The sequence below is a fragment of the Apium graveolens genome, unplaced genomic scaffold (assembly GCF_009905375.1).
Source record: "Apium graveolens cultivar Ventura unplaced genomic scaffold, ASM990537v1 ctg8510, whole genome shotgun sequence".
In the NCBI taxonomy this organism is placed as follows: Eukaryota; Viridiplantae; Streptophyta; class Magnoliopsida; order Apiales; family Apiaceae; genus Apium; species Apium graveolens.
In genome coordinates, this window is record NW_027421238.1 from 4,261 (window position 1) to 16,306 (window position 12,046).

Sequence of the window (12,046 nt, forward strand, 5' to 3'; positions counted from 1 at the left end):
TTGAAACATGTCACCTCTGCTTTAATACATACGCCGGTATGCTTGCGTCCACAAGTTTTGCAATACGGCACTGAAACCTTAACAATTCCCTGCTGGTTGGAGACTTGGAAACGATTACCTGCTTTTTGTGTACCCTGTCCTATCCTTTTGAAATTCAGATTTGCCCGGGTTTGAAATCCCGGCTTTCTGTTGAAACGGTCTTGGAAACTTCCCTGTCCTCTGTCTCGTTGAGATCTTTCACTTTCCCCTTCGATTATCAAAGCTTTCTGGACTACAGTGGTATATGTTGCTAATTCAAAAACTGCAACTTGTCCGCGTATCCATGGTCGTAATCCTTCTTGAAACCTCTGCACTCGTTTCCCTTCAGTGTCCACCTGTTCCGGAACAAACCTAGCCAACTCATTAAATTTGGCTTCATACTCTGTCACAGACATACTTCCCTGCTTCAGCTCTAAAAACTTTATCTGCATCTGATTTCTTACGTAGCGAGGAAAATGCTTCTCTAAAAATAATTCTTTGAACCTATCCCAAGCAATAACATCTTTACCTTCTAAAGCCTTTTTAGATTCCCACCAATAATTTGCCTCTCCCTTCAACAAGTAACTAGCAAAATCAGTCTTATGGTCCTCACCTACCTTCACTAGTACAAAAGCTTTCTCTATTTCCTTTAACCAGGTGGTAGCTTTAATAGGATTAGTAGACCCATCAAATTCTGGAGGTTTAACTGACTGAAACTGCTTAAAAGTAACAACAGGTTGAGGCTCAGGACGAGGTGGTTGTGGTAACATTGTTGTTGTATCTGCTGTTGCTGATGCTGCATCTGCTGCTGCATCATTATCATCTGTTGTTGCATCAGATGGAACATTTGGTTCATGGTTTCATTAGTCTGGCCTTCAGAATTGTTGTTAGAGGTCTCAGCCCTAGTCTTTCTTTTTGGTGCCATCTTTTTCTTCTGATAATAAAACAGGTGATATTTATTTAACAGTTTAATAAACAATTGACAGTATGGAATGGAAATAATTTATCCTGTATTAATAACATGGTTTATTTAAAGAAAACAGTTACTAAATGTAAAAACTAGAAATGTAAACATTTAATAAAATGTTTATTCTTTTTCTTTTCTATTTTTTTTTAACAAGAATTATAGTATAAAAGACTGTAAAACAATAAAGTGAAAGTAAATGCTGTAAAACTGGAAAGACTGAAATTTAAATAAAAGATATTTGAAAAGTTCAGTTTATATATATATATATATGTGACACCAGCTTCAGGTGTAAATGCTTGATACAAAAAGTCTCGGGCTACTGGTCATCACTATGGCTACAAGTCACACTATCGCTACAAGTTAAACTACTACTACAAGTTAAACTACTGATACACACATACACACTACTCACTAGGTTATACTATGCTGCCTCTATATACACATGAACTCTGGAGTCATCGTCTCAAACCATCTCAGAACCCAGGCGGAATACGCCTAAGCTCCTCTCTAAGTGCCTGGACTAAAGTCTGTGCCAAGCGGAATATACGATAGAACTCTGCAAAAGAAGGAGGTCCATCATGGGTCAACTCATCAAGCTCCCAAGTAGCGCTCATCAATACTGACTGTAGTCGCTGCCTCATGTAGTAATCTGGCTATAGGGCTGCTAACGGTCCTCTGTCCCTCTGATCAAACAGATGCATAATCTCTCGACATTGTGCCCGCCAATACTCCATATCATCCCTCATAACTCTATACTCATGGTATGGTACCATATGCGGCTGAGCAATCTGACCTACTGACTCCTGGGAAGGAACCCTCGGAATACCTGTACCCGGCTGTGGTAAACCTAACTGTAGATCCACATCATGCTCTCCCATCCCCTCGACTGGAATCATCTGAACTATGTCCGGCTCTGGGGCATGCACTGGTATAGGAGGTAACAATGGTAGTGGTGGTAATCCCTGCTCAATACCTGGTATAAAGTGATACTCAATAGGTAAAGGAACTATCGGCTCGAAGAACTCAAAAGGATCAAACATCTCTATGGGGTCATGAACTATCCCCTGAACTGGTGGTACCGGCTCCTGTGGCAATGGTGGTAGAGGTGGTAGAGGAGGAAACATATACTCAGATACTGGAGGTATAACTGGTGCTGCTGGCCCAGTGACTGTCCTCTCGGAAGATGCAGAATAACCAGAAGATGCCATCTGATAATATACCAAAGAAAGAAAAGGTCACTAAATAATTCTAAGATTTATACTTTCCTATTCTAATCTGACCTAAATCCTAACACTATTTTTCCTAATCTGACTATCCCTATCATATGTGATCTCTCTATCCTATCTTAATCCTAATGTTCTTATTTTCAGGGACCAAACCTACAGCTCTGATACCAAACTGTAACGCCCTCCAGACCCGGGGTATAAGTCTGGGGGTTACAAGCTAATCTCCAAACCTGTACAAGCTTATTGATAAATAATAAAGAAATGAAACTAAACCCCTTAAGAACTACCAGGATCTTTCTAGGTTGAAGTATGAAAACAAGAACCACTAACTACTTTTATTACAAACCAACATTCAAAATCTCACAAACTTTCTCTATTACAAACCATTGTCTAACTCATTTTAAACTAAGTTCAGCTTTTATTCAAACACACATACTATCTATTAACACTCCACCTGCTCGGGCAACTCAAAGCTTTCTTCCTGGATAGGGATCAACACCTTGGGTATAAGAGGATCCCGAAGCTTGACCCGCTTCTTTACCACTCGTGTTCTGACGGGTTTCATATTCCTTCTTAACTAAAACAATAAGGTGAATAACAACAAAAAGGGGTGAGCCAAAATTGCTCAACAAGTCTACCAAATATACACAATGTTAAAGCAATATAACTGAATCTGTATCCCAGGTATATCTGCAAAGATATAACCTCATAAGAATCAAAAGAAGGCCATTGCTGGCAAATATAAATGAACTACACTGGATTCAAGTTCGCAGCTATACCCTGCTGATCAGCCAGGATACAGTGCAGATCTATATCTCACTATATAGATCCCGTCGGGCACCCAGGCACTACGGCCCATCTCAAGGATCCGGTTATGTTCCGGTCCTTAGGATTAAGTAACCTTAATCCCCAAAAGTAATGTTATCCAGTCCTTAGAATAGCAACCGGAATAATCGGTATACTTTGATATATTCTAATCACCAGAATATATTAATAATTGTGAGTAATAATTGGAATATGAATAATAAATTCAAATGAAAAGAATAATTCAAGAATCGAACTGAGATATGAATAAAGGAGTTAAAGTAATGCAAATGTAATAAGAATTTCAAATGAATATTACTATTCTGAAATTAGAATAGGGAAGAAACTTGCCTTTTACGCGACTCACTGCAATTAAATCACTTCCGTCTATCCCCTACTTGACCTGCCTTGCTGGCTTAGCTTCTGTTAGCAAAATAGTCTGATTAAGTCATCTTGTACTTTAATTTGCATCTTGAATTGACTTCATTTCGTTCCTATTATCTACCCGTGTGCCTATAACTGACTCTTATATTACAAATAAGCAAGTAAGACTCGATAAACCACATAATACACATAAGCACATAAGCACATAATCATTTTTATAGTCAAAATAATTTTTAGAATCAAAATCGACTCGCTGATTGCTCCGTTGATCACCTTCTGCTTCATTTCCCATTTTTCCGTAATTTTTCGAACTCGTCTCGGCACGCATTTCGACTGATAATCAAGCAATCAATAAATCAACTAATTTCGAGAAGAAATTAGGTCTTCATATTATTTTTAGTGAAAAGAATTCATTTTTCTGAGTCAACAGGCTTTCGTTTCGCTCAATTCGGACTAACGGTTGAATTATTATCAATTAAACACTGATAATTCAATATAAATAATTATTGCTAATTTTTAAATCCCAAAATAATTTTTGAATAATTATTTAAGAAAAATCAAAGTCAAAAATAATTTTTTTTATAATTTTTGGAGTTAAAACGAAGAAGTTATGATTTATTGAAAATTATGTGATTAATTATCGAAATAATTTATCACTTTTTAAAATTTAATAAATAAATAACTAATAAAGAACTAATAAATAATTAATAAATAATTATTTAATAATATAAAATAATTAATCCCTAATTATTAGGATTAATCATAATTTATTAAAAATATTTACAACTTATCGTTATTTATTCGATTAGATCGATTATTTATAAATAAATAATCAATATCATTAACTGGTACGTTAATTATTGAATAAATGAGTTATTATTCGAATCATATTTTAACGCAACGATCCATTACTCGTATTTCTACGAGTTATTCACATTTCTCGCATAATTATCGAAACATCATTGTTATTATTATAACTTATACGATTCGTTAATCAATTAATTATCCGTATTTAATTATACGATACGAATAATTATTACGATATTATACGAATAATTAACTATCGACCGAATAATAATATTAATTATCGAATCGCTACCCGTATAGATACGAGTTACTCGTAATATAAACTAATTATCGGATTATTAATCCTTATTTATTAATTAATTACCTAATTATTAATTAATTAGATAATAGTTAAATAATTAATTAAGTAATTAAATTCGAATTATTAAAATAATTCAGGAATTATTAATAATATTTTTCAGAATTTAAAACTGATTTTCTGATTTATAAAATAAAAGTAAATAATTAAAAACTCAGAAACAGTTTCTGGAAAATGGAATTGAGGTTTGGTGGATCAAAATCGGGTCTGAAATAAAACAAACGGGTCGGGTCCGGTTTAATCGGGTCCTCAAGAACTGCCCCACCGGCAATGACGCCGGTGGGTTTTCCGGCGAATGAATTCGGCCTAAACAGCGATGAAACGACGAAATCAGTTGAGGGTTTTCATTCCCCGTGCTTCTAGGAACTCAATCCCACCGTCATCTTCTATCCCCGTCGCATGGATCGTTTTATCCGGCCAAAAACAGAGTAAACGCCGGCGAGCTTCACCCGAGTCCTACGTGCTCGATTCCCAGGGCAAATAGGCATCGTTCAATTCGTTTCTTGGTGGGTTTCGTCCAGAATTTTACCAGGAACATAACAACATCAATATCATAACCTATCAATCCCTACAACGATTTCTCCGGCTAAAACAAGAAGAAATCCGGCCAAAACCCAAACTGACCATTTCGTACATGAAAAATTGCAAATAATATATCAAAACAAAGCTTATGAGTTCTACAATCAAACCCCTATATTCAAAACAATCACAGATTCTTGCAAATACAAAAATGAACTAATTATAGTTTACATAAACCCTAAACTAAGAACAACTATCTAGAACATAACTCTGATCAATTAACTATCACCAATCAATTGTAAACAAGTAAAGGAAACTATATCAAGCATCAAAATCAATCCAGAACCCCAGAATCAAAAACGCCTAAATCAGACATAAACCCTAAAAATACGAATTGAAAATCAATGTAATAAAACACAAAATTGATGATAGAATTGGAAAGTAGGGATCAAGAGCTTTCGATTGAGTACTCACATGTTTGATTTGGAGATCAGAATCACTGTCAAATCTTTGCTTGAAATCAAGAACTCAAGAACCCTAATTTCTGAATTTGGAAATTAATTTGTAGAATTATGAATTAATTAATAATAATCAGGGTATTTATAGTATGAAAAATAATACTCCTAAATAAAATTAAGGGGCTAATTATACATTTAATAAAAATATTTGACCCTAATTTTTATAATTTTTGGGTATTAAAATTTAATATTTAAATATTTTATATATACAATATATATGCCAAAAATTCCCAAAAATTGTGAATAATTCAAAAATACAAAGAAATGGTATAAATAAAAGTCCTATAATTTTATAAAAATAAAAATGTGCTTTTTGTGGGGTTTTTAACACCCAATGGGACCCGGAAAAGTCATTTTTCGTAAAACGAGAAAATTTATAAAATATCTAGATGTTCAGAATATTGCGATTGTAAAAGCCGTTTGATGAAAATAAGGCCCATTATTTTATTTGAAATACTGGCTTTAAAATCATTATTTGGGTTGCAAAGCGTTTCAAATGAAACCTTTGAATACGATATAAAACATCTGAAAAATACCTTAAAAATATAGAAATGATACAGAATACACGTAGCATATAACAATTAGGGTTTAACAGATAATCACACATAACTGACATATTAATACACATATTTTATTATAAATATGATATAATACAACGTAAATTTCCCTGTCGTTACAATAGATCTCGTATCTTGTGTTGGACCTTGCACATTAGTAGTAATTCGGGCTCCAGAATTAGATCTTCCCTTGTTCCATCTTTGCTGAGTACCCATGTCATTGCATCGACCCTTGTTGTTGTGAGGTGGTGGTGTTTGAGGCTTAGCTTTAGCATGCCAGCTGGGATAACCCACAACCGTCCAGCATTTATCAACGTTGTGATCAGGCTTACCACAAGCACCTTATTGTGTTGTACCTTGAAGATTGGTAGAGATACCCATAGTTCTTTGATTGTACATCACAAGACCTTCATTTTCTTCCTTGGAATGAATGAGGATCTCCCGTTGTGCTTCTTCTTGTTTAATATAACCACATGTTATCTCGACCAAGGGAAGAGCAGCCATCATAAATATTTGGCTTCTCTGAGCAGCATATGTGTCATCCAATCCATTCAAGAATTGGAACTTTTTCTCTTCTCTTTGTTGAGCAAGAATAATCAGAGTTGTAATTTCTGCAGTTGTTGTAGTAATAGTAAGAAGGATGATCAATGACTCCAGCTCCCCCCAAAGTGACCTCATATGAATGTAGTATTCAGTAACTGGCTTTCTTGTTCTTTGGTTTCATACAACTCCTTTTTTGTATTTCTGAGATCCATTGGTGAGAGCAAAACGTTGCTCAAGATGCTTCATGATGAGCACTGCTCACAAACATAATATATTTTTTGATGAAATTTGAAACCGACCCTAGAATCCAAGAGATGATCATTTTGTTCCATGCATACCAGGCATCCTTTTTCACTTCATCAGTTGTATCCCAGGCATCCCAGGCTTACGTTTTGAAGACAGTCCAAGATTTATAATTAGACGAGCCTTGAAGCTTGTCAATAGTCATGAAGTTGTTACCACCAGAAGGGTGAAGATACAAAGGGCTCGAGACATCAATAGATGTTCTAGCATAAACAACATTATCATTTTTTTCCATTTCGACAATGAAAGATGTAGATAAAGTGATAAAGAATGAGCACACCAACTATATGATGTAATTCATAGCTTTAATACCATGAAATCAATCGTAACTCTAACACTATATGGTTTAACATGGAGCTCTTTCATTCATTCCTTAAATGGATCATTTTACAAGGATAAATCCTCTCTTATAATATAGGTTGTTACAAAGACCATGGACCGATGTCCTTCTACTGCAAAACTAAGACAAAAGCATTAATTTCCCTCCTAGGACAAAACAAATAAACAGACAACTAATTAATCTAGAATCTTTCTTGAATCATGTGCTTATAAATAGACTTGATATTTGGGCATTGAACATTAGGACTTGGGCTTCAATATATTTTGTCGACAATTGGTTGTTTATTAAAAAGCTCCAACTTCCCAGCACCATTATTTGATATGTTTCTGATCCGAAAGTTTATATCTAGACATTCATGAAGAGGCAGCTCCCGAAGAATGGAAAGATGAAATTTCAATACGGGGCTAGCATGAACTAAAAGAATACTACTGATGATCTTTGAAACTTCAGAGAGTTGAGCTTGTTTTTGTTTTATAAAAACCCTTTTTGAACCATTCTAGAAACCAGTTGCAAGAAAAACACCTCATCAAAAACCAGGTTTGGTTGCATAACCCATATATTCCTCCATTTTCTGGAAGGTATACTTGTTCTTCCTGCGTCTATCAATTGCGTCTCTTCAATCAAGTCACCTTGTTTTAGCAGTGATGGCCATGCTTCTGAATATTAAAGGAGGTTAGAACCAAACATAAAAAAGAATATCATAACTCAGGGACATATGGGATTATAACCTGGTTAACAGGAATGACGTTCCAATACATTTTTGTATTAAAATCTCATTCGCATTCTCATTAACGTACTATCCAAACGACACCTAAGTAATCGCTGCTAGTAACTAAAATTTGACTAAGAAATCTTATTTAACAAAGTGTTGTTACTATTAGGCCGTGTTTGTTTACAAGGACAACAATCCAGAGATTATTATACTAGTATAATAATCCCATCACTATTATCTCCTTCACTATTAGTCCTTCAAAAAAGGTAATCCACTGTTTGTTTTAGTAGGATTATGTATTGGATAATCTATATACTACTGTACATAGAATCTGTAACAGAAACAATCCCGCCTAATACCTACTTCCTGGAGGTATTATATAATCCGACATAACAATACAAATTTTGGCCCCCTTTAATCCCAGGATTATAATCCCCGACACCAATTTATTAAACAAACGTGGGATTATTTCTAAGTAAAGGATTATAATCCTATCCCGTCTCTTATCCGGTAAACAAACATGGCCTTAGAGTTTGGTTATGATAAATGACTTAGGAATGTATATGATAGTAGTTTATTCAGGAGTTTCTCAAGCACTCTTGATTTGAGCATTAATTTTACTGTACTAATTTGTGGTGTGGTCATGTAATAATGTGTGTTATCTTAAATTAAGTAGTTGGTTTTGCACAAGAGGCCATTCAGCTTAACTATTTCATAAATTTAATATTAAATTTTTATTGTATTTGTTTAAAAACTGAAAATTATGATATATTTTTTAATTCACTCAAAAAAATTGTGTTGTAGCTGAATCTTTCATGCACGTTACAATGTGGAATCTTGTAAACAAATATGGTCATAAGCACATTTGAATGGTTAAAGTGGTAAAAAATTGCCGTAAGTTGTTCCGGGTAGTGAATTCAACCAACGCTTTTTCAAATTTTAGCGAATTTTTTTAAAAAACACATAGTCATTTGTAAGATTATAAACCATATTTATAAAAAAATGATCATGGACATTTTTACTAATTGATCATACTATGGCCCTGTGAGCTAAAAAATTTGCAAGGTGACTTGACAATTATAGTAAATTAGGTGGGTGAAAATTAAAATAAGTAGATTAATTCATTGTAGTTAAAGGTAGCAAGTAGTAGTAAACGAGTGATTATGAAATGTGGCCTCCTTTATATTATTTCAGACCCACACTTCAATCATTTATCCTCCTCCTGGAGAAGCATCATATCTCTTTTGCTTTGTCAAGGGGCCTTTCTCATTTTTATTCACATATATTTTCCCCATACCATACCCTCTTCAACAACTTTCTTCAAAAATTAAATTTCCAACAATCTGATTTTGTTGTACATAAATAATGTTCAGAATATTCATACATGCAACAGTAGCTGTCAGAAATAGACAGTTTGTCACGTCAAGGACGGTTCCAGGATTAATTTAGACAAGCTTTGAATAATTGAACAAAATAATTGAAGAAACGACACCACTGTACGTTTTAATTCTGTATGAAATTTTTTCCATTTTCAACGGAAATAAAACAACCAAAAATATGCCTTTGGGACACGTAGCCCCCTCCTAGATCCGCCAATCTGGTCATGTCGTCGCCCTACCCAAAAGCAAGCTCTTATTTATCAACATGGTGTACAAACATTGGTATTCCTTCCAGGCTCATTTTGTTTAACAGCTGTATGATCATTAATAGTGCTCACTTATTTTTTTGTAGCATCAGGGAAGTAACAGAGACTTCAAAATCAGTTGACAGAAATTAACTTGAAGCCATCTCAATGGGTGCTACAACATCATCCATTGCAGCCAAACTTGCATTCTTCCCTCCAGAATCATCGTACAAGATAGATATCGATGAACAGACTGGAAAACTTAAACTTGTTGGTGTGCCAGAGGGTGAGAAGGCTGAAGTGTCCAAGTTACAAACAAAGAAAGGTCACAGCATAACTGTGGTATATGTGAGGAATATATCAGCAAAACTCACAGTGCTTTACTCTCATGGCAATGCTGCTGATATAGGCCAGATGTTCAAATTCTTGACTGAATTATGTGATCAACTCTGCGTCAATGTCATGGGGTTGGTCCATTTCTCGTGCATTCAACATACACATTTCTACTCGATTTATCTTATCTCATGGACTGATTGGTTTGAATTTTTGGTTCTTGATTTAGGTATGACTATGCTGGCTATGGGCAATCCACAGGAGAGGTGTGGCGTCCACTCTATAGAAAATTTTATAATTTTTGGAGATTTCAACTTTGTCTATATATGCTTGACATGGTTACGGAGTATCATATATAGTAACAATTTTACTAAACTCTAGGTTTAAAATCTGAACACTGTGATTTTCCTTCTTCTAAGAATCATTTTCTCGCTTCATTTGTTTACTTGAGGATAGTATATAATAACTTAATTAAGCTGTGATCAGCTGCTGATCTGGCTATTAAAATTCTTCCTTGTCAATTAGCCAAGTGAGCACAACACATATGCTGACATAGAGGCTGCATATGGATGCCTCAAGGAGAAATATGGAGCAAGAGATGAGGATATCATATTGTATGGCCAATCAATTGGGAGTGGACCAACCATGGAATTAGCTACACGAGTGCCTGCATTAAGGGCTGTAATCCTTCAGAGTGCAATCTTATCTGGCCTTAGAGTAATATATCGGATGAAACGAACACTTTGGCTTGACATATATAAGGTCTGTTCATATGACATAGCCTACTATATGAAATGTATATATTTAAACATCTGCTACATAGTTTTAATGTTTGTCGGTGTATTTTCTCCTGCAGAACATTGATAAAGTTCAATATGTTCATTGCCCTATTCTTATAATCCATGTAAGTGCAATTATCCCCTTTATTTTCTTATACATCTGTATTTTGGACCTGCAAATGTTTAAGTAAACTTTGAGGTTATTAGGGAACAGAAGATGAAGTTGTGGATATCTCTCATGGTAGGCGCCTTTGGGAGCTCTGTAAAGAAAAATATGAACCTTTGTGGCTTACAGGAGGAAATCATTGCAACTTACATGTTTTCCCAGAGTTCTTTAGGCATCTCAAGAAATTTAAAATAGCAATTGAGAGGTTGCCAGGTGAAAATAGTGGCTCAGAGAGGAGTTTGATTAAGCAACCAGAGATTCAGCTAAGAGAGAAGTCTAGGGAAAGCGTGAGCTGCATAGACAATTACTCTTCAAGGCCTATGGTCGGGAATAGAGAGATTTTAAGGCATAGTGTAGACAGCAGAGAAAAACCAAGAACTAGTTCAGATAAGAGTGAAAAAGCAAGAAAGAGCGCAGATCATTACTACGGGAAACCAAGGATCAGCACTGATCAATCAGAGAGAGGAAGGAACAGCATTGATCGGTAAGTTAAACTGCCTATAGTTTTAAATCTTTTGAAACAGATGAACATAACAATAACACACTATGAAGGCATAGACATTGACAATTTTCTGATGCATAGTACTGGTTTAATGTCAGATTAGGCGACATGATGAGATCAGTAGCATTTTGCAATGTGGATTGTTTGAAGCAGACAATTACAGACGACTAATAAATCGACATATACTGTTTTCTTTTGTTCCCCTTTGTGCAAATTTTCAGCAGATTGTTTATATACAGAGTGAACTTTACATGCAGTGAAGATTCCTTTAGTAAGCCTAATGAACAGAATGGCCAGCTTTACCAACTCCATGTAAATGAATTTCCTACTCTCTGTTTCGTGAATATGTTCTGAATTTGAGTTTGGCTTGTCAGTGTGAATATGAGCATTGTATGGGTACCATTTGAACATTCGTCGTATCCAGTGCAAAAATCTCTCGTAAAATCGTCGTTGGACCAAACCAAAAAACGAAAAGGATACGGTGATGAAAATTGAAATGTTAATGATTCAAAATCAGGTGAATGTTGTCCCATTGACAAAAAAAGTTGCTATGCGGTTCTTTATGGTTTGACTATAAATGTATTGT

The 12,046-nt window shown here is 35.0% G+C and overlaps 1 protein-coding gene across 2 annotated transcripts; it reads left to right on the top strand.

The window, feature by feature from the left end:
* The first annotated feature begins 9,687 nt into the window (after nucleotides 1–9,687).
* On the top strand, nucleotides 9,688–11,806 carry LOC141705070 (uncharacterized). Of its 2 annotated transcripts, none has more exons than XM_074508141.1 (6): nucleotides 9,688–10,147; nucleotides 10,243–10,279; nucleotides 10,539–10,775; nucleotides 10,870–10,917; nucleotides 11,000–11,442; nucleotides 11,564–11,806. In XM_074508141.1, exons 1-6 carry the CDS (start codon nucleotides 9,849–9,851, stop codon nucleotides 11,718–11,720), a joined length of 1,221 nt encoding a protein of 406 aa, XP_074364242.1. In that variant the 5' UTR covers nucleotides 9,688–9,848; the 3' UTR covers nucleotides 11,721–11,806. The 2 variants fall into 2 exon arrangements, with proteins under 2 accessions (XP_074364242.1, XP_074364243.1); XM_074508142.1 differs by having other exon boundaries at nucleotides 9,699–10,147; nucleotides 11,559–11,806.
* Nucleotides 11,807–12,046: the final 240 nt, after the last annotated feature.

Coding starts and splice junctions, on each gene's coding strand:
- LOC141705070 (XM_074508141.1), top strand. CDS start 9,849: ATGGGTGCTACAACATCATCCATTGCAGCCAAACTTGCATTCTTCCCT. Junction 10,280..10,538: donor ATGGGCAATCCACAGGAGAG/GTGTGGCGTCCA, acceptor CTTGTCAATTAG/CCAAGTGAGCACAACACATA. Junction 11,443..11,563: donor GGAAGGAACAGCATTGATCG/GTAAGTTAAACT, acceptor ATGTCAGATTAG/GCGACATGATGAGATCAGTA.